The 27,837-nt window shown below is 46.7% G+C and overlaps 2 protein-coding genes across 2 annotated transcripts; one reads left to right on the forward strand and one right to left on the reverse strand.

Annotated features, from left to right (window-relative positions):
• Nucleotides 1–481: 481 nt before the first annotated feature.
• Nucleotides 482–17,531, reverse strand: P3H1 (prolyl 3-hydroxylase 1). Its single transcript, XM_054572077.1, has 15 exons — nucleotides 17,009–17,531; nucleotides 14,087–14,239; nucleotides 12,794–12,983; nucleotides 12,446–12,577; nucleotides 10,798–10,937; nucleotides 6,370–6,459; nucleotides 5,994–6,046; nucleotides 5,699–5,820; nucleotides 3,871–3,998; nucleotides 3,640–3,735; nucleotides 3,021–3,171; nucleotides 2,255–2,372; nucleotides 1,738–1,813; nucleotides 1,356–1,496; nucleotides 482–955 (listed from the first exon to the last, which is right to left on the reverse strand). The coding sequence occupies exons 1-15, from the start codon at nucleotides 17,477–17,479 to the stop codon at nucleotides 800–802; spliced, it is 2,217 nt and encodes a 738-aa protein (XP_054428052.1). The 5' UTR covers nucleotides 17,480–17,531; the 3' UTR covers nucleotides 482–799.
• A 193-nt stretch (nucleotides 17,532–17,724) lies between these two features.
• On the forward strand, nucleotides 17,725–26,804 carry CUNH1orf50 (chromosome unknown C1orf50 homolog). The gene is made up of 5 exons (XM_054572078.1): nucleotides 17,725–17,843; nucleotides 17,962–18,077; nucleotides 22,062–22,148; nucleotides 22,668–22,799; nucleotides 23,133–26,804. The coding sequence occupies exons 1-5, from the start codon at nucleotides 17,768–17,770 to the stop codon at nucleotides 23,316–23,318; spliced, it is 597 nt and encodes a 198-aa protein (XP_054428053.1). The 5' UTR covers nucleotides 17,725–17,767; the 3' UTR covers nucleotides 23,319–26,804.
• Nucleotides 26,805–27,837: the final 1,033 nt, after the last annotated feature.

Consider the following 27,837-nt stretch of genomic DNA (forward strand, 5'->3'; position numbering starts at 1 on the left):
TTTCCCTGTCTCCTAGAGGTGTGTGTTGTCCTGCACACAGAGGCCCTGAGAACGCGGTCCGCGGCCAGGCAGCAGACCAGGGCGCATGTGGCTGACACGGGGCCGGCGCACCACAGCACTGCTGACCGGCTGCTCCTTGCCAGGGAAGGATTAATAATAATCCTTACCATTCACCCAGAGCATTCCGGTTCATAAGGTGCTGCCATATCCGATATTGCGTCGGGGCCGCACAACTGCCCACATACTGGGCGGAGCGAGTACCATGATCCTCGTTATACAGGTGATAACTCCAAGGTCCCCCAGGTTCGGTTCTGGCCCAAGGCTGCACAAGAAGTGGCTAAGCAGGGTACTGAGCCAGACCTCCTTGCACTGCGCTGACATCTGCATCCTGCCCAGGGCAATTGTTTTTATCAAGTGAGTCCTCTGTGACAGGTGGGCATGTTTCTATTCTCTGAACAAACTACTGAGTAAAAAACCCCACAAATCATTTATTCTTTGGTTGTCTACACAGACACTTAAATACTGTATTGCGGCCACGTGGCTGCCTGTACAGGCACCCGGTGGTGGCTCTGAGCCTGCATCCTGAGCCCTCAGCCAGGCCCACGGGGTAGGAGGCCGTCCTGCCATGTCCACTCCAAGAGCAGCGGCACCGTGTGGATGGCTGTGAGCAGGTCCCCTTGCCGGACAGCAGATGTAAGCGCCCCGCTGCTCCATGGCCCCCAGCGGCTGGCCAGCCCAGGCCGCAGGACGCAGTTTCCACAGTGGGTCTCATCACCAGTCCACGGCGAGCCGGAAGCTGTCAGAGCTCATCCCTGGGCCCTGACTCCCTGCTGGAGACAGACTCCTCTGCAGGTTGGCGGGTGGCCTGCTGTGCTTCCTGGGGCTGCTCCTGGGGGAGATCCATCTCTTCTGGGCTGAAGAGCATCGTCACCAGGTCGTCTGCCTGTACCCTGTCCTGCAAGGACAAAGCCCTGCTATTCAGAGAGGCCCTTGGACCAGTACTCACCACCTCTCTTCCTGGAGAACAAGAAGGCTCTTCCTCAGCGGCCTCCGAGTGCACCTCCTTCCCCACAGGTCCTGCTCTCTGGGCAAAGCCAGCTGAGGCGGCACGCAACGAGGAACCAAGAACCAGGGGCATTCCCCACCTTGGCCCCCCTGCTCCTGGAGCCCCATTATAGGCAGGGAGGAAGGGCCGGGGGGATAGGCAAAGTGACCACAATGACATGGAGTCTCTCTGGACTCCCAAGCCCCCAAGCCCAGAGCGCCTTTTACGCCTAAACCATCGGCAAGGGGACTGGGGAGGCAGAAGCAGAACAGCGGTCCCTCCGGGTCCCTGTGGCACCAGCTGCTCTTACCCTCTCGCTGTGTCGAGCGTCCAAAGTGAACCACAGGGCGATGGCACAGCGCTGCCCCCTGGTGACGGCCTTCACTCCATGAGGGTTTTCGGTGCCAGAGGAGAATCCCACGGCCCTTCCACATTGGGGCTGCACTTCTGCCTGAGGGTCAAAGGGGGACACAGGACTGTGACCTGCCTTCAGAAGACACACAGGTCATTAGGGTCTACGATCAAGGGTGGCTCCCCAAAGACCAGAGCTGAAGAGTAAAGCTGACCAGTCAGAGGAGCAACCAACACACCTCAGAGACCCGCTGGTTTGGGGAGCAGAGCGTGGGCCACCAGGAAGATAAACTGCCTATCCGCCCTGCGTTTCTATCAGGGGCGGGACAAGGCACACTTACCGTTACGGTCTTGGCATCCAGTTCAGTGAAATAGAAGTTCCCTCCATCGAAGTCTCCATTCAGGTAAAGAATGGCGCTGGGAAAGGCACAGAGCATCTCGACACAGACCTCCTCCTCCCCTTCCCGCCCCCCCAGACAACCCACAGCCCCACTGCCTTCATCTCCAAGCCCTCAGCCAGCAGCTGGCGGTGGGGGGGGGGCTTTCACAGGAAGAAAGCTTTCTAGAACCTTCTCTGAAGCCTCACAAATGACTCCCAATCTTCCCACCCTACCCGCTTGCTGCCCAGAATCCACCATACCCATTTCTGGGGCACTTCTGTACTGAGTCCACCTTTCACTGTCCTACTTGTCACACTACACTATAACGATTTCCATATTGTCTGACTTCCCATCCAGAGGGTCTGGGGACAGGGGCTGGACTCTGGGAACAGCTGCTCCAAAACCTCTGTGTGTGTGTCTGCATGCGTTGGGGGAGGGGAGTGCAGAGCACTGGGGGGCTCAGAGGGCGCGCTGGCACCTGTAGTCCCGGAAGGTGTAGGCAGGGGGCTCCTTGATGCACACAAGGGCCTCGGCGTTCAGGATGCAGTTGTCCACGTGGACTGGGTGGCTGCTGTCCTTCCTCTCAGCCTGTGCCTCTGGGACCAAGGCAGCACATGTTAGCGCTGAGGCGCCTCAGGAGACATTGCAGCTCTCCCATTGCCGTGGGGGCCGCGCTTCCCAAAATGAGTCTGGGTCCATCGGGATGCCCAGTGAATGGGGGGGGCGTCTGGAGCTAAGCTACGTCAGCCAGGCGTCAGGACAGAATCACCTGTATGCCCAGCACCATTGTTGGCAATCACTGGCCTAAACAAACCCTTGGATGTAGCCCTCTATAATTTGGCTGAGGACCTCACCACCCATACTGACTGCTCCCCCCTTTAACTGTACTCTCCAGAATGGCAACTTTCTTAGTTCCACTAACTACCGGCCTGCTCAGTGCCTCAGCTCCTTTGCACATGCTGTTGTCTCTGGCTTGCACATAACCCCGTGCGCTCCGCCACTCCTCTTCTCCTGCACGAAGGTCATCACCTCCTCCAGAAAGCCCTCCTGGCTGCTTGGGTAGAATGGCTGTAACTTCCTCCGCTGCACTATCACACTGGGTTGCCACTCATATGTTTACATTGGTGGTTCCCCAACAAGGATGAAAGGGACCATATCCTGTTCTTTTTCATGTCCTCAGCGTCCAGCCAGGGCTCGGGCACAGCACGTGCTCTGTGAAGGCTGCAGGGGTGAAGGAGGCCCACCTTCTATTGCAGTGCGGCACACCAGGTGGGAATAGGAGAAGTAGAGGGGGGTGTCCAGGCGGAAGTAGGACTCCATGACACGCCGCACTTTCTCCGTCACGTTGTAGTACAGGTGGGCGCTTTGCAAAGGAACTTTCCCTTCCTGTCCCAGCTGCCAAGGAGACTGGTGGTCAGTTGCCCTGAACGCCCCTCCCTGGGCCGGCAGGGACCCCTGAGGCCCCAGGCCCCGCTCCTCATCCCTATACCGAAGGTGCAATCTCTCTGCTTCCCACACACAACACCCCACCTTCGGTCCACTTTCCCTTTCCCTCACACTTCTCTTTAAGAACAGTTCACGCGTGCCACGCAGAAGTACAGACCCCTGGAGTCAGCCATTCTTCAGAAGGCACTCTCAGAGCTTTGGGCATTGGTCTTACCATGCTTGACTCATTTTATAACTCTTGATCTAATAGCCAAAATTCCAATTACTCAGCTTACAGTAATCTTCCCTCCTTCTGTGGCAGTTGGAAAGTCGACAGGCAGACGTCTTTAATCTTTCCTACCACCATCCCCAGCTCCTCCCCAAAGCCTGGCCTCCCCCGCCCTCTCCATGCCCTAGGACGCTGAGTACTGACTCTACCTTGAGGGCTTTGAAGACAGTGACGCCATAGAACTTTTCGTTGGGGGTGTGTGGGGAGGTTTGGCCCCGGTAGCCATCTCCTGAAGTAGCTGCTGCCTACAAGCCCACAAAACGGGTGGTTGGCCTTGGCGGTGGATCACCTCTTCTCAGCTGCCCCCCCCCCCCGCCCCCGCACTGAGTCAGGGGAGGCGGAGCCTTCGGGAGAAGGTGTTGTCACTGGGCTTCCCTTACATTGCTCAGTCGCAGCAGCTCCCGGCACTCCTCATCAGAGATGACTCCATCCATCACCACCCGCTGGGAGCCATTCAACACCTTGGAGTTCATGGTGAGCCGGATGCCTTGGTAGAGCAGCGGGCCACCTGCAAAGCAAGGACAAGACCCGGCTCAATCCAGTGCCACTCTGTCGAGAGACTCTCCCTCAGACAGTGCTTCCCTGTAAGGAATAGAAACTCCAGTTTGTTCCTGTTCACCAGAGAAACCCTCCACCTGGTCACTTCCACAGGTAGGGTAGTCCAAAGGACCAAACTTGAAGCTGAAAGATAGGAGATCCAAGTTCCAGTCCTAGCTCACCCCCAAACAGGTGCTGGTTCTCTGGCCCTTCACATCCCTAAAACATGAGCTCCAGAATCTGAAAGAACTGGGTTTGACTCCTGCGTTAATGAGCTGTGTGACACTGTCTAGTTACTTAACCTCCCTGAGCCTTAATTTTCTCATCTGTACAATGGCATTTACCTCATATGATGTCCATTTGATATAAAGAAAAATAAGTTAAACGCTTTCCACAATGCTTGGGCACATAGCAAAAGCTCAAAAGCTTAGCCGCCACCACTACCACCATCATCAACATCATCTATTTAATATGAGAATCTTATAATCTGTCCAACCCACTTCCCAGGCCATTAAGAGAATCAGGACAAATGACACTAAAACCACTCTGAAAACAAGGAAGTCCAGACAAATTCTTTTCACGTGCTAATCTTGTTAAATTAATCACTGTTAATTTCAGCACCTGTAGAGGAAAGGCCAACACCTGTGTCTTCTATGTCTCATGGTGTCTGTCTGTGCTGGGGACATATTAGAGACTCAATCCCACTCCATCTGTTTACCGAGTGTGCCAGGCACTGTGCTAGACAAGGCAAGGCATTAACACCCGAAAACAGCACCTGTTCCAACATTTATACAAATAACCAGCATAAGGTTGATGTGAAAATACAAAAATAAATAAATAAATAAGGGCTCTGCAAGTTCAACAGGAAAAGGGAGGGGGTCCCAACTGGCCGGGAGATCAAAGAAGGTTTTCTAGGGTGCATCTGAGACGCTGCACAGGCAGAGATGACGGCAGGTGGATTAGGAGGGACAGGCATGAACAAGACGGGTCAGCAGAGAGCGGGGCAGGAGCAGCCCAGCGTGGGTGAAGGGAGGGTGTAACGGGGCAGGGGTGAGGGGAGCAGAACATGCAAGGGGCCAGCAGGGAAGACAAGGTCAGAGTGCTTGTGTTTGGAAGGCTGATCTGGACCCCATGTGGGAAGGGGCAAGGACAGATGGGAAGAGGAAAGAGAACGCAGACAGCACGTGCTGGGGCCTGAAGCAGGCTTGAGGCAACGGGAGAAAAGGCTGTGGTGGGAGGAGAAAGAGCAGCGCGGTAACTGGGAGGCTGCCCTTGAGGACTGGAGGGGATGGCACCGGGTGAGGGGCGGGGGGCAGGAACCAAAGGAGACCTGAAGATTCCGGGGCTTGATAACAGGATGAATGATGGAAATCAGGAGAAAACAGCCTGGAAGCAGGAGGCAGGTTGAGTTTTGTCCTAGAAATATGTATTAAACTAGCGTGACTGTGACACAAGAGTCTAATTTCTTTAACAAGTCTCAGTGCTCTTTCCAGGTGGGAGTCCTGTTGGTGCGTTAGGAGGGACATTGAGGCGAGATTCAGCCCTGACCCCTGCGGGCTCAGACCGTGAGGCAAGCTCGGTGCTGCCGGGGGTGCTTCCCAGTGAGTGTGGGGCGGACCTGCCCTGGGGCCGCCGGGACAGCCGCAGATGCCCCCAGCGCGGCGCTCTCACCTTCCCGGGTCAGCCGGCTCACATCCAGCGACTCCTTGGTCTTCTCTTCCACAAGGGTCTCAATCTCCTTCATCAGGTTTCCGATCTCCTGGGAGATGCGGACGGCTGTTTCCCGTTCGGACCTGTGAGCACAGCCGCTCTGAGGACTGTGTTCTGGGGCTGGCCCTGGCTCCCACCCCAGCTTCCCAGACTGGACCTGCCCGCCCCTTGCCAGGGGTTCACATCTGCCTGGGCTCAGGAAGCCTCAGTGCTTCATCAGACCGATCCAAGCATGCAGTTTCTTCAAGGCCCTCACTTCTGTTTCTCTTGTAATCTCTTGGGAATCACTTCTTCTGGAGTCCATGAATCCTAAAAACAGGTCAGGAAAAAATTAACAGTGCAGGTTGACCTACTTACTCTTCCAGGTCTTGATGCATAGAATACGGCCTAAAGGAGAATCCACCTTATCACCTGTCTGGTCTTAGGAGGGGAAGTGAGAGGTCTCTGAACCTTCGCTCTAGCTAGCTGCCCAGAATTCTGCTGTGTCATTTTCTCTCTCACCCACAGGTTTCACAGATCCCATGTTTGGCTCACCCCCAACAGTTTTCTCCCCGGGCTCACCGTGCACCACTCACCCCCATCCCTTGCCCGCTCACACTCCCCATCCCCCCAGCTCCTGCACCCTGGCTCACCGGATCAACAAAGGGAATTCCAAAAACATCATAAGCAAAGAAAAGCAGTTCTTTCTCCAGTAGGCTCCGCTGTCGGTACTCCTGGGCACTCTGGAGAAACAAAGTGGAAGACGTCCTGGAACTTAGCCCTGTCTGTTAGTTCTCGGGGGTGCCACCTCGGCATCCTACGTGTCACTCCCAGTGGGAACTGAGGCTCCTCTCCCCCGTCACTAGTGTGTCTGTTCCCCAGCCGTGGACACGTCTCGCTTCTGTGCTCAAGGGTTCCTCTTGCCTGGCTCAAGCAAAACCTCTGAGGGTCGCATGGCCAGGCTTCCTTTGAAGGGAAAAAGCCGCCTTCCTCCCTGGAGACCCCCATTCGTCTCCAAGATAGAAAATATGATGATTCCCGGGAGGTGTGGAACTATTTCTCAAAGGAGAGTTCCTTCTTGACGTCTGCAGTTTAATTAACCCTCAGAAAGGAAAGCTCCGGCTTAGGTGACTTGATTGTTTTTCACTGACTCTTTACAGCCACGTTTGAGATTGATACTATTATCCTCATTCTATAGACGAAGACACTGAGGTGCAGCGGGTGGGGGGGGAGATATACAACCCATTTTAGGAGACACTGCCTCCCCTCAGACTCGGGATAGATGTGTGGCTGTAGCAAGAGCAGCTGGGGTACCTGGCCCTTCCCACAAGTGCTCACAGGTAGGGCTTACCCAGGGCTGGGAAACTAAGTACCTTCGGGGTCACATCTTTCCCTAGGTGCCCTGCTAGTCTCCAAGCAGCAGAGGGAGGAAAAGAAAAAGAAGACATCATCAGTTGAAATAAAAGATGAGGGCAGTAAGGAAAATGTTAATGGTGTCAATGAGTCCTATCCCATCTATTATATTTACCCAGGAGGAAGATGGGAATTTTCTCCTACAGAGTTTAGGCGACTGCTTCCTTTACCAGGTGCTAGACACCAGGCTAGGGATGTTACCTCATCCAGCCCTCCCAACGGTTCCATGGGGCTGCGAGGGAGCACTTCCCCCTGCTAGCATTTATTCCCTCAGCACTGATTTGTTGAGTATCAGCTCTGTGTCCGGAACTGTGCCAGCACTGGGATCGAGCAGGGGAACAGAGATTCCAGTCACCATTACCCGTCACAGGCCACTGTGCGAGTTCACTCATGTCCTCGCTGCTACATGTCCTCATCTCTAAAATGGGCAGAACAGCACCCACCTCACAGGGTGGCTACAATGACTAGAAGAGATGATGCATGGACACCACCCAGCATAGTGCTTGGCTCAACAAATGCTAGTTACTTCCTTCTAGAAGAAAAGTTCTAGTTAAAAATGGCAGGCTGACCACATGAGCTCATTTTCCTCTCTAGCCCTGACTCACTAATATGACCATCAAGGGGGGGCGGGAGAAAAAAAAGGTGTTCCTCAGCAAGACAAAGAGACTGGGAGAAGCATTATCTCAAATCCAGATGATCACCATCTAGCGGCCAACGTGGGCAACTGCAAGGTAGCCCGTCTCCCCGTGGGAGAGGACGGTTGGGATGGTCAGATGGTTATTTCTATTGGAATGCCAGGATTCCAGAGCTAGGAAGAACCTTTGTATTTTTCTTCAGGGTAGGTGGGTGGCCGCACCTCACTGAGTTGTTCTGAGAATCAAATAAAATAAAAGCTGTGAAAGAATTTTGTAAGCTCTATGATGCCACATACATTTGAAGGGTGGTTATTTTCAATAGTAAGCGCCGCAACAGCCAGAATGGGAAGGCTGTTATTGCCTCGTCATCTCCCTCCTTCTCCCAGGGACCAGAGAAAATTTAGCCACCCTGGCCTGGAGGGGCAGTAGGCCAGGAGACCTCTGAGGCAAGCCTCCTGCTGCCCGGTGTGTTCCTGAGCTAGGTGAGCAGCACCATGCGTGTGTCTCCCAAGCGGGAACTTGCTGCCTAATTAGACAGGAAAAGGAGGGAGGAGTGAAAACGCCCCCCACATTCTGCCAATTCCATCTCCTACTTCCACCTCGTCCCGTCTTCTGGCCACTGCCTTACTCAGGCCTTGGCGACTGTCCCCCACACCACCACGGTAGCCTCCAGCCGATCACCTGCTTCCAGCACCTTCCCATGCTGAGACACCCTAGTGGGGCACTCAAGGCCCTTCAAAATCTGACCCACCTGGGGCTTCCTCTCCTGTAACTCCCCAGTATCATCTTTCATTAGGATGGGACAACAGTCCATGTTGTTTGTACATGCTGTTCTCTGTCTAAAAGGACCTTTCCTGCTTCATTCACCTACTGAGGGCTTTTAAAGCCAAATGTCAACACTGCTCTTGTGACGCCTTCCCTACTCGCCAGTTGACTACTTTTCTTCCACGAAAGTTTGTACTCACTGTCTACTATTATTTGCACAAAACTCTTCTATAAATTTTAGATTATATATCTTTCTGTATAATCAATGCCCTAATCAAAAAGACATGAAAGTAATACATATATAGCTAAAAGAAATCCACAAAGTGTCAACAGCCATAAAAAGAAATGTTTAGTTCACCTTTGCACCCCTGACCTGCAGGCCCATGCCTCAGGGGTGATCCTGATGAACAGTTTTTTACCTGTCTGTACCGCAAGTTTGTAATTTAAAATTTAAAGCCAATATGTGTGTTTCAAAAAAATCATAAATAGGACTTACTAAAATATATCAATTATTTATATTTATATACTTAACATATCTTTTTTTCCTTATCTAAAATTATATCATGCCCTGATATAATGGCATGATATAATGGCTGGTGTGGCTCTGTGGACTGAGTGCCAGCCTGTGAACCAAAGCATTGCTGGTTTGACTCCCTGGTCAGAGCACATGCCTGGGCTGCTGGCCAGGTCCCTGGTGGGGGGCGCCCGAGAGGCAACCACACATTGATGTTTCTCTCCCTTTCTTTCTCCCTTCCTTCCCTTCTCTAAAAATAAATAAATAAAAATCTTTTTAAAAAATCATATCATGGAGACAATTTCATATTGGAACACAGTAATCTACTCATACAATAAAACAGTTGTCTTGTAGGTCATTGAATGAATGTAGCATTATTTAATCAGTCCCCAAACTGACAGCAATTAGCCTGTTTCCAGTTTTTTGCTTTCAGCAGCAATGCTCTGATGCACACCTGTGCACATTTACCTTTGCACGCCTGCTCAGTGCAGCTGCAAGGTAAATCCCCAGCAGTCCCATTGCTGCTTAAATGAACAGTCCAATGTATAGCCTGCTTTCCCACCCCCTATATTTCTCCAATGCATTTGTTGTATAAACAACTGAGTGGCCTCTAGAGTAATTGTAGCTCTTTACTATTTTTTTGGACAAAATGAAAAACTGGTCCAAAGTCACAGCCATTTTTTTCATACATTGTAGACGGTATTTGGGAGAGGCCAGCAGGGCAGAGGTGATTAAAGGTCACAGTGGAAAGCCACCTGTTTTAGGAGGTGGCTGAGTTTAGAGGTGAAGAAACTGGCCACCTGCTACGTGTGTTCCATGAGCAAGACCCCCATGATGCCGCCCGTCCATGAAACACATTGTACACACCAGTGCCATGCCTGTCAGCTTACTATCTCACTTGACCCTCATACTCATTCTGTGTTAAAGACAGAGCAAGAACCATAATCCGATTTTATAGGGGGGTGAAGCAGATGCAGAGGGGCAAAGCAGCATGCCTACGATCTCCATGACATGCCAAAGATCCCCTGGCTCATAAGTGGAAGAGCGAGGATCAGAGCACAGACCAGTGACTTCAAAGCCACCTCACTGCTCTGGGCTTAAGAAGGCAAAGGTCTAGGGTCTGTGCAAGACATACGTACAAATATCGAGGTTTATAGTATAGTTCTTCATTAAGTTAGAAACAGACAACTTTTCATATTTTTAATTACAAAAGTAATATCCAACCACTGCAGGGAATTTAGAAAATACAAATGAGCAAAATACAAAAATCACCCATAATTCTACTACCCAGAAACAACCATACTAACACTTCAGTGCATTTCATTTTTCTCCTTATGTTCTAGGGGGTAGAAATACTGTTGAAAGAGGGAGACATCAGACAATGGCAGAAAAAAGAGGGGATGGGGAGGAAAATGGAGACAGAAAGCTTGAGTGTGAAAAAAAAGTGGGTGTGATGTTAAAAATGATCAATCTTGACCAAATGGCATCAAGTCTCAAAGTAGAGGGGTTTGTCAAAAAGGGAAAGACATGCTGCTTTGCAATTCTGCTTTGCTTTGACAACTCAGAACACACTTCTGGGCCCAGATCATTCCCGTGCTCCCTTACTCTCCCAGGGACAAGTGCTCAGTGCACTCCCACCTTCCTGGGAACTGTCCCCACTGAGCACAAGCAGTGCCAGCTCCCCTCCTCTACCTCACTCAGCCCTTGGGTCTGGGTTCTGCTGGCAGCTTCCCTAAATGATACAAATCTCTCACCTCACGGGGGCCAATGGACCTGGCTTGTTCTTCTCCAAGCATGGCGGTGTAGTAGGCCAGATTCTGGTTCATCACCTCATCGTTGGGGAAGAAGAGGAGATAGGTTTTGGCGCATTCAATAGCCTGTGTATAATTCCCAACTGTAAAGTGAAATAAAAAATGGCTGAGAAGGGTCTAATCCTAGGTACAAGTAACCAGTAGTGTTCATTCTCAACATAGATTTTGGGGGAGATATTAGAGGAGAAGAAGAAGAATAGAAGTTATATAAATGTAGAATACAGCATTGATTTTAATGTGCTCTATATCCTCAGGGCTGTCTAATATTGAAACAGAAAAGAATGTGAACCCTCTGTGTGCCCACATTTTCAAAAATTCATAAGTAATTAAAACACTGGCCTCAAAATTAGACAAATTTCAGAAATATTCCCGTCTCACTACCTTCCTCTCCCTATGGATCTTACAATAGCAGATTGCCTCTTTGTTGGTATGTGTTAGAGTCTCCTCAACTCAACTATACACACTGTATATAAGGTCTGTCTGGGAAAAGTCTGGCCATTGTTCATATAACAAGAACAGTTTGCACAACGTTGATGTAACCTGGCAGCCAAGGAGAGTGGACTGGAATGTGCATGTGTGAACAATGATGACTTCACTATACTAGTCAGTAGGGGCTGTCGACGCCAATGTGTGAGCATGGGTACCGTGTGGCCATGGCATTCAAAATGACTGAACGAGTAGAGCAATGAATCTGCACCAGATTTTGCATTAAGCTTGAACATTCCTCCACGGAAACTACTCAGATAATTCATAAGTCTGCAGCTATGGGCAACCGGTGATTGGCAGCTTCATCACGACAGCACGCCCACTCACGCATCACGTCTCATGCAGAGTTTTCTGTGAAATATCAAATCACCCAGGTGACACAGCCCCCCTACAACCCAGATTTAGTGTCTTGCAACTTCTGGCTTTTCCCAAAACTAAAATCACCTTTGAAAGGAAAGAGATCTCAAACCATCAATGAGATTCAGGAAAATATGATGGGGTAGCTGATAACGACTGGGAGAATTATGTGAGGTTCCAAGGTGCCTACTTGGAAGGGGACTGAGGCATCATTGTCCTATGTACAATGCACCTTGTATCTTCTTCAATAATGTCTCTACTTTACATAGTACATGGCTGGATACTTTCTGGACATACTGTGTGCTCATGAATATGCTGTAATGCTTAGCACACAGTAGGAACTCAGTAAAGACCCGTTGACTTGTTTTGCTGGATACTGACACCCTTCCCTCACCCACAGCATCAGTACTATACAAGGGAGAAGGGCTGAGAAATATCCTATGGCTGGTTTAGATGGGAGTACACCCTAGCCTTTGCTGTAACTTAACTCAGATGCAAAATTAGGTTACACGTCATAGAAGGGACAAGAGAGTGGTGCTAGAGTCTCCCTCTCCTGGCATTTCAGGCTGCTGATATCAGCTTCCTTGGTCAGTGGCTTGTGACAAAGCACCCAGGGGTCACCTGGCATGGTGCCTTCCAGAGCCACAGACAGAAGCCATGAGTTGAAGCATAGTGGCCACGATCCCTGCCTATCTTGCTTTTGTCTTCTTACTTAAAAGCAGCAAAGAAAGAGGAAAGTCGGCCTTACTGTTATAGTAGGCAAACTGCAGATAATTATAATGTGATGGGAGGAAGTCTTCAAAGGGCTTCTCTCGACTTGGGTGGGAAGCCAGCTCAGTGACACAGCTCTGCTTACAGCTGAGAACCTGGATGTAATGATCTGAAAAGAACCAAAAAGGGGGAATAACCATAAGGCCAATCTTCAGGATTCAAATTCTGGTTAAGATGAACAGATTCTAATGGAACCAATTTCAATTCAGATTCCCAGATTTAAGAAATGTAGAAGTGAGGTTGAAGACGCTGTGTGGGTGTTATCACGACATTGTCCTTAACGCTCGGACAGGCCCGGCCGCGGACTGGGCTCTGAGCCGCGCACCTGTGATGGCCTGGAAGAGGTCTGCGTTGTACTCGAGGTAGTTGTAGCCGTCATAGTCGTAGGGTCCTTCGCAGAGGGCCCGGCACTCCTCGTCCGCCACAAAGTACTCCCGGAGGGCTGCCTCTAGGTGGGGCACGGCTTCCTGCGGCTGCTCCTCTGAGTAGAGTCGCACTCCCAGTCGGAACTCGTCCTACTGGGAGGAAGGAGTACTCAAACGCAGGCCACACACAGCCCACTCCTTGTCCCCCGCCACCTTCACAAGCGTGTCCAAGCCTGCTCCTCTCAGGTGACGGATGGAAAGGGTGGCTGCTACGCACTGGAAGGCTTTTGTAAGTGGTCTTGATTTGCTTCTTTTGAAAATTAAAAACATTTAACTAGATCTAGATGAAAGACGTGCCAGTTCATTGTAATTTGCTTCACTTTTCTGTCAGGGCTACGCTTTCCAAAATAAAAGTTTAATGAAAAAAATTTAACTCTTAAACTTTAGAATGTGGCCTGTGGTGATGAGAGCAATCTTTCCAGCGGTAAAGAACGATTTGGGGCGGTTGCAAGCAGCTGATTGCAGACTTTGCTTTTGCTGTCTGTGGGACACAGCTCTCATTCTCGTGGACAATAACCATGTTCATTTGTCACAGAATCACTAAAAAACAAACAACACCCTCCTCAAGACTGTGTGTAGTGTGTAATGTACTATGTGTACACGATTTACATATAAAAGTTATTCTGATATTGTTTCTAATATGAATGTCTCTATTTTTAAACTATTAAACCTTAAGAGAACATAAGCTCTTTATAAAAATGCTATATCATTACAGACATCTCTTATGGAATACATAATTTTCCTGCCAACCCAATCAAACCAGAACGTTCAGGAATACTGTACCACTTATTGCAGTAAAAAGCAAAACCTGCACACACAACCAAAACACTGTGACTAGTGAATTAATACAATCTATGTATAAGATGGACATCATGCAGCCATTAAAAAATGTGTTTTAAAAGAAAATTTAAAGACACGAGAAAAGGCTCATGATATAATGTTCGTTCAAAAAGGATGATGGAAAAATACACACAGAATATGACTTCAAATTATGTTTAAAAATTACACAGAAAACTTAAACTACAGGCCAAAATATCAACTACTGGTTTTTCTAAGGTGGCAATATTATAAATTACTACCTTCTGTTTTACACTTAGCAGCATTGCTCTAATGGTGTACAATGAACATATATTACTTCTGTAATCAGAAAACAACCCTAGCGCCACTTTTAATAAGGGGATAAAGTTTTTCACCATATGAGGTTTGGCCTCAAGGTCCTGGAAGTCGGCCTCCTTCACTCCAGACATGGTCTGGTAATAGTCTAGGTTCTGACGCATCTCCATGTGCTCAGGATTGCCCACGAAGAAAGTGTGCGCTGCTGCTACGGCTTTCTCCAACTTATTTATCTATGAATGAAGCACAAGAACGTGATTCTTACATCCCAGTCCTGAAGGTTTGTGTCCAAATGTGCAGTCCACAGTAAACAGGAAATCCCAGCCTTCCTGAGCCTCCCATTCAGTGTGCCAGCCCCTGCCTGCCCCAGAAAACACACCTATGGCAAGAACTACGTATATACAAGAGATTAAGAACACAGGGCCCTGGGCAGATTTTCAGCTACTTCCCAAATCAGGCTTAGGGGCTCCCCAAATTACAGGAGGTAATGCTTCAGCAATGTAAACTTTATGCTTTAAAATAAAGGTTGTATTACAGGGAGAACACTACAGAAGTGCCCAAATATATATTCTCAAGATTCAGATATATTGACTAAGCTGAAGAAAATCTAAGGCTTTAAGGATTTAGGGTTAGGGAAGAAAGCAGTTAACTAGATCATGCCTAAGAATTTGCATAGAAATTTTTTTTTTTTTTTTTTGCATAAAAGTAAGTGTTTGACACATTCAAGGAAAAGATGGGTGGCTGAAAAATTCTAAGCTCTTATACAATCCAGACATGGCATTTTTCTGACTCATGAGGTTAAAGTAAATTGCCATACAGATATCTGAGTGGGGGCAAATGTGCTACAGCCCCCAATAATGCTCATAGCAATGGTCTCTAGCATATTAAAGTTACACAGGTTCATATGTAAAATCCAAAAGAAATCACTGATGATCTAATGATTAATTAATAGGCTTTGATGTCAGACGAACCAGTGATAAATCTAGGGTTTGCTTTTTTTAAAATTTATTGATTTTAGAGTGAGTGGGGAGGGGAGAGAGAGACACACACATCGATTTGCTGTTCCACCTCTTTATACATTCACTAGTTGATTCTTGTATGTACCCTAACAGGGGATTGAACTCGAAAACTTGGCGTATTGGGACGACCCTCCAACCTAATGAGCTACTTAGGCAGGGCTAAACCTAGGTTTAATTATTCACTTACTGGGGCTTTAGACAAATTAAAGGTTACAGATCAGTTCCCTAATCTGGCATCTGGAGACAGCACTACCTCATAGCCTTGTTGGGAAGGTTAAACCAGATAATATACATACAGCTTCTAACACATGGTGCTGGGCACATAGTAAATGCTCAAAAAATGTAAATCTTAGCATATTAACATGCTAGAAATTTTTCTTTTCTGATCACTGCTACTAGTAAATGCACACTAAACAAGGAGTCAGCCTTGACTGTGACCCAAAGTCAATAATTCCCAGCTCTGTACCTCAGTTTCCTTAATTATAAAACTACACTCTCTCATACATTCCTTCTATGGATTTATTCTCTTTCTCATCTTTCGGAATTGCTCTTGCTTTCTCTGTTCCCCTCATCTCACTCCTCTCTCTACCCTCAGCCCTAAGCACTGAGGCAGCCAGTTTCCTTCTCTCATAGGAACAACTGCACTCATCTCCTAATGGTTCGTCCTGCCACCACTTTCTCCTTCCGAGGCTTGATCCACATGGCTTCCAGGGTTAGTTAACGTTTTAAAACAATTTAATGATGGCTCCCTGAAGCCTACAGGTCTCTTTCCAGTCTGGCCTCCCTCTACCTGGAATGGCCATCCTTGCTCTAGAAGACTAGCAATATCTAGAATCAGCTTCAAATGTCACTTCTTCTTTTAAGTTTCTCTAATTTCTGAGACAAAGCTAGATTCTCCCTCCTTTGTGCAACCACAGCCCTAGGTACACACCTTTTAGTAGCCCTCATTATAGTGATTCTTGACAGCAAAGCAAGATGAACAAAAAACCATGAAGTCCAGCACTTTAATTACCTGTACAAGAACTGGAACGTAGGAGGTATTCAATAAACGTTTGTCAAAGAATTGTAAAAAGTGCTGTTAGGTGACATGAGCAAAGACAGCCCAATTATTTTGGTTTCCAGCCCAGTAGTCTTCTGAGTAAGGAGGAGGAATGGGGCAGAACCGTGTACACAAAATACTTGAGAGGTGGAAGTCTGAGATACTCAAGATTTTCTAAGTCTCCCTTTATGTTGAATTGAAGGCCTGTTAAACTACGAATATTGCAGGTGTGCAGCACAGCTTTCTTCTTTTTTTACCCAATGAAATGAGGCTAATAATAGTACCTACCTTAGAGGATATTGCCAGGGTCTGGGCAAAGGTATTCTAAATACGTAGTGCCTGCAAATATGTGCTATCATCTTCATCATCATCATCAAGCATGCCAGGAGCACTCCAAATCCATGAATACACTTGAATTTAAGGCACTCTGGCATTCCTAAAATTACTCCTTTTCTTTGGAAACCTGATAGACGAGACAGAGGGTCCCCCACAGGGAGGGGCCAGACCGCCCCTACTGGCGACGTGGCAACCTCACGTCCTGAAAGAAAGCTTAGGCACTCGGGCAGCAGGAAAAGCATCACTGAAAAACGAACCGGAAGGAAGATAGTGTAGAAAGGTCCTAGCTTCTCACTCGGACACTCACATTGAGATCAGGATGAGAGACCCAAGCTGCCGCTTTATTTCCCTTTAGGTGGTCCTTCAGGGAAACACAGGCCAAGTTTTGCCTGGTGGATGCCTAGGCTGGACCTTTGGGGTTACCGTCTGATTAGGCGAAGCGGGTGAGGCAGGTCTCTTGACAGGGTCCTTGCTCTCCCGGGGTCCGAGGAGAGCTCCCGGGCCAAGAGACCATCTTCCCTCTCCACGGACACTTCCCAGGCTTCCCAAGTTCCCCTGGGTCGCCTTCAACCCCGCCCAGAAGAACCCCGGCCAGGACAGGTCTGCACCTTGAAATAGGCGACCTGCAGGTAGTTGTAGGGGCTCCGCTTGTGAAACTCCAACTCCAGCTCCTCGCTGAGAGAGTGGGCGGCCGGCGGACCTAAGCAGCGGCGCAGACAGGCTGCGCGGCGCAGCAGGCCCCCGAAGAAGCGCAGATCGTGCAGGGCGGCGGCGCCCGAGGCCTGCATCAGGCTAGGGGCCGATTGTGGGTCCAGCTCCCACGGGAAATCGGCGGCACACCGGGTGCGGCAGCGCAGGCGGAGGGCGCGCAGGGCGGCCCGCGAGCGCAGCGCCCTCTCCATGCTCAGTACCACCCCGGGCCAATCCCCTCGCGCGTAGGCCGCGGTCCCCTCGGCGAAGAGCAGATCCGGCGCCGACAAGTCCCACACTGCCTCGGACTCGACATGGGCCCGGGAGGCAGCGGCAGCGACAGCGACTGCCAGCAGTCCTGTTAGCAGCTTCAGCAAGCGTGCCGCCATCACCTCCTCGGACCTAACCGGGTTGCTCGCCACCCGCCACGGAGACCGGAGCCCCACCCCCTGGAAGCTCCGCCCCGTGCCCGCCCCCGAGTGAAGCCCCGCCTCCCAAGCTAGGGGCTGCTGATACTGTAGGCTTGCATGGACTCCGCCCCTGTGCATAGGCCGGAGCCCCGCCTCCGACCTACTCAGCTCCGACGCGCACTGGCCAGGGAACACGGAATCTCCGCCCATGAGCCTTTGTGCGCATGCTCTTCCGTCGCTGGGGTGGTGGGTAGGTCAGGCGCAAACATGGACGACGCTGAACTGCCCGGGCCGACTGAGGGAGTCCGTGAAAACCAAGTTCAGTCAGCAACAGATCGGGGAGGTACGCCGGGCGGGAGTCAAAAGGGGAAAGAGGGATTCACGGGGCAACTAGTCTGCCGGGCTCCGCGGGAGGCTGAGGGCGGGCCCTCACGGCCTGTGTTCCTGGGTGTGTGTCGCAGGAGCCCTGGTGGAGCTCACCCCGACCCCCGGCGGCGTGGCCCTAGTGAGTCCCTACCACACCCACCGGGCCGGGGACCCCTTAGACCTCGTGGCGCTCGCAGAGCAGGTGCAGAAGGTGAGGAGGCGCGGCTGGGGAGGTAAATAACCGTGTTCGTTCACGTTCGGCCCTGCGTCTTACGGCTCGGATCTCACAGCCATTTGCTGTGGGGTAGCATTTGTTCTTGTGTCTTACGCCTTGGATGTCACGGCCACTAAGTGTGGGGTAGCATTTGCTCCTGTCTCCGTTTTACACAAGGGAAAAACTGATTGTCATTGCGCGTCAATGGCCTAACTCGAACTCTGATCTGAGACCAAAGGCTTCTTCAGCTGCAATTTGAGTGTCCATAATCTTCATTCGTGGGAAGGTTTGCACAGCAATGTTAATATTGATTATTTCATTTGGGCCTTAGGACAGCCCTATGAGGTAGGCAGTGCAGAAGCTATTCTTATTTGACACGTGAAGGGAAGTTTCCGGGGCAGTTTCAAGATCTCTTACGCATATTCTGCAGGGATGGATAGTCCACTTAAAACTGTTTTCTCTAAGATATTTGTGACCTGAGAGCTTTTAGAACTTAACATCTTCTACAGGGGCAAGGACTCTTTAAGTTTGCCCTCATTCATTGGACACAGTATTGGTTGGACAAGCCTAGTGCTTAGACATTGATTGCTAAAAGAAATAACATAAGAAGAAAATGTGAAATAAACAGAAAAAGCACTGGAATGTGGACACATGAGCTTTAATCCTACTTTTGATATTAACTTGCACTGTGGCTGGAGGCAAATTACTTTTCTCTGGACCTCAACTTCTTTATAAAATGCAGAGTTTGAACCAGGAGAGCTCCTAGAGCTAAAGCTCCGAAAAACCAAATTCCATCTAATCTCTTACCAAGACTTTGAGTTATAGAACGCTTTTCCATTTGTACTGGTCCCTGCAGCTTTAAAGCTCATGGTACCCACTAACCCTTGTATACGCTGTCACATTTAGCCTTGATTATGTTCAAAGGTCTTTATTTTGCTCAAGATATTTAATAATTAATGTGCTAAAATTCTCGCATAAACATCTCTGTACTTCAGTTTTTTTGATTAAAAAAATATTCAAATGTTTAGGAAAGCTCCTTTAATTCAAATCTTGTGCCTTCTATTTCCTAGAGAGGTGGGGGGCAAAGGAAAACTTTCATGGGTTAGAAGAATGTCATGTGTCTGTTTAATCAGATCACTCTTTGGGAGGGAGGCTTCCAGGGCCAAATTTTAGGCAAACATTTTCATGGGTTACTGAGTAACCACCGTGTTTGTTGCAATGGCCTCAAAGAAAGAAAGAAGAAACAGTTTTTGTAGTGAAATATAAAGGATCCGTTATTGTGCTGCCTCCATTTCCCCCATGCCTTCATTCTTTGAGACTCTGAAGAAGAAACACTCTAGAGACAAGGTGAAGCGAGCGTATTCACTGCCTGTGTACTGAAATGTGCTTTCCAGCAGGACTGACCTCTGACATGTGTTATACGTATTAATGTGTGTTCAGAAAGCTCTGAAATTTGCAATCAGATTGATCTGTGTTTAAATCTCTGTTAGCTGTGAAACCTTGGACAGGTTGCTTCACCTTTCTGAGGTGAAAATGAGAAAGTGGAGTTACCATCTCCAACTTCATCAGGTGTTAATGAGAATTAAATCATAATATATGTAAAGGATCTCAACGATTGAGGCCAGATTTTGTGCTTAGTAATCATAGGTACTCTCGTCTCTGTTCTAATTAGGTCCTTATGTTTACAAGGAATAGATTTGCTGCCACCACCTTAAGAAAAAGGAACTACTTTAGTTCTAGAAACCACTTACTCTTTCATTGTGTCTGTAAGGTGCCTCGCTATCCTTAGAACAAAATGCAGATTTTTTTGCTATGGCCATGATCTGGGCCCTGCCCTTTTTTTTTTTTTTTTACACCTTGCCCCACCCCACCACCACTAACTACTCTTCTTCGGTAGCAGTAGCTTCAGAAATGCCTGGAGGCTGCCCTGACTGGTGTAGCTCAGTGGGTTGGGGATTGTCCTACAAACAGAAAAGTCACTCGTTCAATTCCCAGTCAGGGCAGCCAGCGTCGGGCCCTGGTTGGGGATGCTCGAGAGGCAGCAAATCAGTGTTTCTCTCCCTCTCTCTCTCCCCCCAGACCTCTCTCTCTGAAAATAAATAAATAACATCTTTAAAAAATGCCTGGAAACTTCTCCAGTTTTTTGCATGGCTGGCCCTTTCCTTTCACTCAGACCCAGGTCAGCGTCACAGCCTCAGTGGGGCCTTTAGTCTGTAGAAGACTATACCCTACCCCATCTAAATGTCAGTATTAATTTGAATGCTTCTGCACTTGGATACCACTCCCTGTTATTAAACCAGTTACTTCATTAATTGGTTTTCTTTAATTTGTTTCTACTACATAATTATGGCTGTTTCCTTCTTAATACTGTGTCATTGTTCCAAGTACGTATAATATTATTTTTAATTATCTTTCTTTTTGGTATCTGTATTACTCACTAGGGCTCTGCATATAATATGGTAGCCACTAGCTACAAATGGCTGTGGAGCTCTTGGGAATGTATGGTTAGTGCAACTGAGAAACTGAATTTTAAATTTTATGTAATTTTAACGAAAGGTTAAAACCTGATAATTATTGGAGACTTAAGTATATTTGGAACAATTTGAATATGTGAATTGACTCAGCTGTAAATTTTTTGAAGTCTAAATATAGATCAAGTATTTCCAATGAAAATTTAGCATCCATATTGATATAGGCTGTGAGTATAAAATATATACTTAATATGAAATGTAATATATCTCAACAATTTTTAAAATATATGTTGATGTGATAATGCTTTTGATATATTGGATTAAATAAAATATATTATTAAAATTCAGTTTACTTATTTTTACTTTTAACACGGCTATAAGAAAATTAAAATTACGTATGCAACTTGCTTTATATTCTAAAGGACAGTTGCATTAGATCGTAATCTTGATGAAGGTAAGGACCTCTTTCTCATTTTTGCCAGTGTATCCAGTGCTGAGCATGATGTCTTACATACAGTGGTTGTAAAATACATATTTGTGGAACAGATAAATGATTGACTCAACTTATTCAATTTTTCCTGTTCACTTGTAACACTGGCTTATACCTGACTTTTATCTTAATCTCCCTCAACTAACCAGCAAATTAGTTCAATTTTAACCTCCTAATTTTTTTTCCTTAACTTAATTGTTAAGGAATCAACTGTTCTTGAAAGTAAGCTGAAAGTTTTTGACAGATCTCTGATGCCTGAGTGATAACCTTGCCAATACATCAGTTGGTCACATCATCTTTCCTAGCTTTCAACTTGATTTGATTTATTTTAAGCAATTTCCCTTGCCTTCAGTTACATTTTTAGCAATGACAGGTAGTCTTGTGTATACATTATAACTTTCAGATCTAAGCCATAGCAAAATCTTTTAAAATACATTTTAAGTAACAGTTATAATGTAATTATAAGTTCAACTCAAATAATGGTCATGTTAACAGAAACTTTCTGCATATAGCTAGATTCCTATATAACGGGTGATAAGAGGTCTATCACAAGTGTCTGGATTTTCATTGTAAAACATCCCTGATTTCAGAAATGTTTAAACATGAGAAAATAAATGGAGACCTGAGGAATAAAGAGCAAAAGGAAAAATGTATCTGATGGAGAAGAGGGCATAATCAATGTATCTGGTAGCAAGACGGAATAGAGTATGTTGGTGGACCGGAGAAGTTCAGTGTGACTAGAACATAGAGTGACAAGGGTAGGAAGCTATGGGAAGGAGGAAAGAAGGAGCACTGAATCCTGTGGTGCGCGGTCCTATCAGGGTTCGCCTCTCATAAGCAGTGCTGTTTGAGCTGCGCTTTGAGATGAATGGGAGTTCATGGGGGAATGGTGAGGATGGGAAGAATGTTTTAGGCACAAGCAAAGATACTGACGTAACTCTTCACACGGGGATCTAACTAAAAGCATCGCAGAAATCTGACCCTTTTTCTACCCACAGTTCAGTTTTCTCTCACCTTTAGGCTGATGAATTTGTCCGAGCAAATGCCACCAACAAGCTGACAGTGATAGCTGAGCAAATCCAACATTTGCAAGAACAAGCCAGGAAGGTAAGTCATGGCTTTTAGGTTGGCCTTCATTTTCTTCATTTAGTTTATAGGATTGACTGAATTTGCTTATAATCATTTTAGCTTGTCGCCAGTACGTCCTAGAAATAGAGAGGTACTGCGTGAAATAGAATAAGCCCAAGTGGTTAAGTATAAGCTAAGTTTTTTCACTAGGAGAAAGTTCAGTGAGGTAAAGCATTTTGAGGGGAAAATATATTTTCAGTTATAAAAGTAATATACTTACTTCAGAAAGGTAGGGAAGAACTTCAAAAACCACCAAAGCCAGTAATACGTAACATTTTTAAATATAATTGTTCTAAAGGAATTTTTAAAACATAGTAAAGTTATAGTCTAATTTTTGTGTCTTCAGAATCATTTGGCTGTCAGCAGTGATTTATTGCTATGGGGGAGAAAGCAAGATCCTAAGCATTGAACAGTTTCTAGATTTCAGATGGGTTCATCAATGAATATGAGTGCCTCTTACCTTCAATACCTAATTTGTTACCTCTCTGTGGTTCTTAGGTATTAGAAGATGCTCGCAGAGATGCTGACTTGCACCATGCAGCTTGTAATATAGTGAAAAAACCTGGCAACATTTACTACCTTTATAAACGAGATAGTGGTCAGCAGTATTTTTCTATTATTTCTCCAAAGGTGAGAACATTTAATTTTGCACAAACATCTACTCTAGGCTTTGAGAAATTTTTGGCGTGTGTGTGTGATTATGTAGGCATAGGGGTTGGTAAATGGTTTCCAAGAAAATGGGAGGTGATGTGAGCCTGGATATGACTCTGAAAAATATACATGTGCTTAAGTTATTTCACAGCCATTATCTCTGTTAAGGGAGGAATCTGATGTCTGATGTAATGCTTTCCAGGATGATTCTGACTGTTCTGAAGTGAAAAGCCAAAAAAGAAATTTGTGGCATAATTAAGAAATGTCTTTATATCTTGTCCTAATCAGAACTGACTCCTTTGCCTTCTCTAGGAATGGGGAGCAAGTTGTCCACATGACTTCCTTGGTGCCTACAAGCTACAGCATGACTTGTCCTGGACTCCATATGAGGACATTGAGAAGCAAGATGCCAAAATCAGCATAGTGGACAAGTTGCTAAGCCAACCAGTGGCCCTGCCTCCAAGTCCTGACCCCAACTTCCAGGGACTGACTCATTGAGAACAGACTCTGACAAACAATTCTCATGGCAAGGACGTGCCACCTCCTTGTTACCCCCATTCTCTGCCTTGATGGGAGATGGCATGAGAATTGAAGGTGTGTAGGTGAATCATGAACTTCTTGCAGAGAGGCCGTGTGTGACTGTAGTGCTGTCATTTTTAGTTTCAGTTGGGGTGGTAATGAATCACATCAGTCTTTTTCAGGATCTTCTTTGGGTCACAGATACCCAGCCAGTCAGTTTCAGCATACTGACCAGTGTACCTACCTTCTCTTTTGTCTCCCTCTGTGCTTGTAAGTCAGAGCATTGGAGAAAGAAGAGTTTCTTTTTCCTGTGAAAAGGTTGGCAAGGATTACCAGAGGGAACTGTTTTAAATTTTTTTTTTTTTTTTTTGTAATTAGTCTTTAAGATTGGGTTTAGACTACTTAACAGTTGATACAACTTCAATTTCAAATTCATCTGGGAACAAAAATATTGGGTAATGGAGGAGGATAACCAACTTGGCTGCACTACAGAGTGAGTGATTCTGGTATTTCTGCACTGTTGGTGAGGTTTCGCTCCCCCCTCTGCTCTTCCTGCCTCGCTAGAGCAACTAGAGAATCTGAGGAAGCAGCAATGGCCAGGTTGTGGGAGAGCTGGCATCTAAACTCACCAAGTTTTAGACTTGGAAGAGATCTTGGAGGCTGCTACTAACCATCATATAAGCCACTCTATAGCTTCACTGAGGAAGAGATTCAGAGTTCAGGCCTCTGCAGCAAGACAAATCCATTTAAATGGAAAGTTTAAAATATTGTGGAAAAGAGAATAGAGCAGTGGGGGAGGAACAAGAAAAATAGCCAACCTGTTGAGTATGAGTTAAGTCAGATTGAAACTCATTTTGTCCTGAATTATTCCAGAACGTAACAGACTTTTTGGTTGAGTTACTGTAGTTCTGAACCTGACTGGACACCTGTGGGACTCTATCTCACTTCCTGTTTATTCAGTGGAATTAACTGTATAGCATAATGGCACTACTTCCTTCAGTGCCCTATAATCCATCACAGCATGCTGTAAAAGGGGAGGTGTGTACTCGGAACCACAGTTGCCCAAGTTCCATTCTGGGGATGGATGTTCCCCGTGCTGATCTGCTTGGTAAACCTTAACACCACCTTCTTTTTCCTGGCCTTTCCTTAAGTGATGTACTCCTTGTGAGCATTTGGTGCTAGAACCTAGAACCTGACAAGGTCACCCAGGTGATAAACTTGATCACTTCATTTCACAAGAGGATCTCTATGGAGTCAGCTGCAAAAGCCTTTGGGACGCACGCACTCTGGTGGTATAGTGGTTGATTCTGGCTACAGAAAGATCCCCAGGTTTTCAGAAGCTTCTGACCTGCCTGGTAATGATACATTTTTAATGGGTGCTTTATTAATTATGTATTGCTGTATAGATCACAAACTTGGTGGCTTAAAACAACATACATTTATTACTTCATAGTTTCTGTGGGTTGGGTTCAGGCACACTTGATAGGTTCTCCACTTCAAGGTTTCTCACAAGACTGCAATCAAATCGTTGGTCAGGACCAGGGCTCGGTTCTCACCTGAAGACACAACTGAGGAAGGATCAACTACCAAGCTCACTTAAGTTGTTGGCAGAATTTTAGTTCCTCATGGGTTGGACTGAGGTTGTTGACTTTATTTACTAACAGACTTAGCCAGAGGCTGCCCTTAGTTCCTTGCCACGTGGGTCTCCTGAACATGCAACTCTTTTTTTTCCCTTCTCCAATCCATTCTGCAAAGATCAGCTTGATCTTACCTAAGGTCACACAACTCATAAGCATTGAGCACCTGTCTCTTTCACAATATAGTGTTTATTAAGGAGCCAGCACTTGAGAGGAAAGAGCACCTAAGTGCCTGGAGCAGTTAGACTTTTGTAGTGCCAAGCAGCAGTTGATTCAATTGTCTACTCCCTTCTTGAAAGGTTTTTTTCCTTCATTTTGATTTGGAATTACCATCTACATTTCTCCTACTTCACCAATTGCACCTTTTCAGTCTCCTGACACGTAAACTGCTTTGGTCCAAATCCTTGGCCCTCTTCCCTTTCTACTAGGTGATCTAATCCACTCCCTTAACTTTAAATACCACCATGTGCTGCTGACTCACATGCATGTCCAGCCCTGAGCTCTCCCTCAAGTTTCGTGCAGGCTCACTCATGAAAAAGCCTTACCTGAAGTCATTACAAGCTTAACATGTCCAAAACAAAAGCCTTAGGTTTTACCCAAAAACTTGTTTCATCACCAGTTTTCTCTACATGTTTCCATCAGCACCTATCGACCTAAGCCATCCCCGATTCTGTTCGTTCTGTCCACCCCAATCAGCAAGTCATGTTAGCTTTGCCTTCCAAATACATCAGAAATCTTGACTGCTTCAGACCACCTCCACCACCACCCCTTAGCCCACGACACCGACATTTCTGGCCTGGACTGATGCCGTAGCCTCCTGCCTTGGCTCCCTGCCTCTACTCTCACTCTCCTTCGTTCTCCACAGAGACTGTCAGCATCATCTTTTAAAATTATAAAGCAGGTCACAGCGCTTCTGTATAAAAACAACCCAATAATTCCTCATTATACGTAGAATAAAGTCCAAACTTCTTGCCAAGGTAATATGTGATTTACTATTCTCAGTACTCACCATGTGCCCAGTGACCCTTCTGTTCTGTCACATGAAGCTTGTTTTTGCTACAGAGCCTTTACTTTTGCTGTTCCCTCTGCCTGGAATATCCCCTGAGATCTTTGCATGGTGTGTATCTTCTCACCATTTAGGTCTTACCCAAATACTGCTTCACTGACGACCCTGTCAGAAATACAAACTCTCACGTCAAAATGACTTCCGACTGTTTTCTGAAGCCCTTACCACAACCAGTCATTACTGGCTGTGTTTTCCCATAGGACAGAAACGGTGTCCGTCTTATTTACTGCTCTATTCCTAGCACCTAAGATAGTGCCTGGTACATAAAAAACACTCTAATGATGGATGGGTGGACACCTGGAGCTCTTCACTTATGCCTGCAAAGGATCGCAGTCAATGTAGCTAGTAGAAATACAACGTGAGGCACATGTGTGATTTTAAATTTTTTTAGTAGTTACATTAAAAAAATGAAACAGGTGGCAGTAACTTCATTAATGCATTTTATTTAACCCAGTATATGTAAAATACATTTCAACAACACTAAAAAATATTTTAAATTCTTGTTTTTTAATAGGGTATTCTAACATGTATTTTACCCATACAACACATTGCAATTTGGACTAGCCATGTTTTAAATGCTTAAGAACAAGATACAGCCAGTGGCTAACATGTTACCACAAATGTAGATAGTCTACCCTTCCTGTTCTTGTTCTTCACTTCCTGTGACATCCAGAGTGGGGAGAAGCTAGAACCTGACAGGTGAAGAAGAGGGGCTTTCTTAGCTGCCCCTGCTTCTCTCCCTCTTCTGGAGGAAGCCTTGGGGATGCCCAGGCTAGCAAATGCATGATCATGTAATAATACTAATAGAGCTTTTAGTCTGTGCTAAGCACTTCATATAATCTCATTTTATATATTAGAATATAGGTTCAGGAACAGAATAACGTTCAAATTTACACATGGTCTATGTTAGAGCTGGAATGTAGCTTGATTAAAAGTTACAGCCAGTGTTGTAATCATTATGCAACAGTTTTTAATTTACCTTTTTAACGGTCTACATGGCATGTCAAATTAAGAGAAACAAGTGATAGGAGCCAATCTGACTCTTGGCTTGGACTTGTAGCACACCTTTGTTCTCCCTTTTAGTTTCTCAGACACGCGAGATCTGACTTGAGTATCAGACTGCATTCAGGTCTCAGCTTCACTAATTATTAATGGTGTAACCCTTGATAAAATCAGCAAATCCCCTATTTTCTCTTCTGGTGAATGGGGATGCTAACACCTCAGGGGCATTTCAGAAAATCCAGTAAATGATAGTATCTGTAAAGCGTTGAGCACAGTGCCCTGTGACTAGTTGCCACTCAGGACACACTACTGTTCTTTCCCCTCTAGGTTGCAAGGAGAGGCAAGTGTCACCTGAGCTCCTATCTCCACTCCTCCTTCTGCATGTTTTTGTGGGTCCGGGAAGCTATCCCTGTTCTGCCTTAGCATTAGGGTAGGTAGGAGAATGTGGGGCGGGTTTTAGAACTGGTGCCTGGGATCCTACCCAATACTAACAAATTTCTTTCTGTAGCACACTATTCATCCAGTGGCCAAAACTAGGCCCCTTAAGACAGATTCTTGACTTCTCCCTCTCATCCCTTGCCCCTGCCCTTGCGGTTCCATCTCACCAGGGCTCCTAGTGGGGCTACCTCCCATTTCCTTCCGTTGTTGACCAACAATACAGCGTTGCTCCAGCCTGCGCCTTCATCTCAGGCAATATTGCGGAGGCTTCCCCCTCCCCGCAATGGCTTCCACAATGTTCTTTCTAAAACAAACTTGACCATGTCGCTTTCCTATTTAAAACTTACTGTTTTCA

Source organism: Pteronotus mesoamericanus, unplaced genomic scaffold (genome assembly GCF_021234165.1).
Source record: "Pteronotus mesoamericanus isolate MK-2021 breed Mesoamerican mustached bat unplaced genomic scaffold, CSHL_Meso_final contig_221, whole genome shotgun sequence".
NCBI lineage: Eukaryota > Metazoa > Chordata > Mammalia > Chiroptera > Mormoopidae > Pteronotus > Pteronotus mesoamericanus.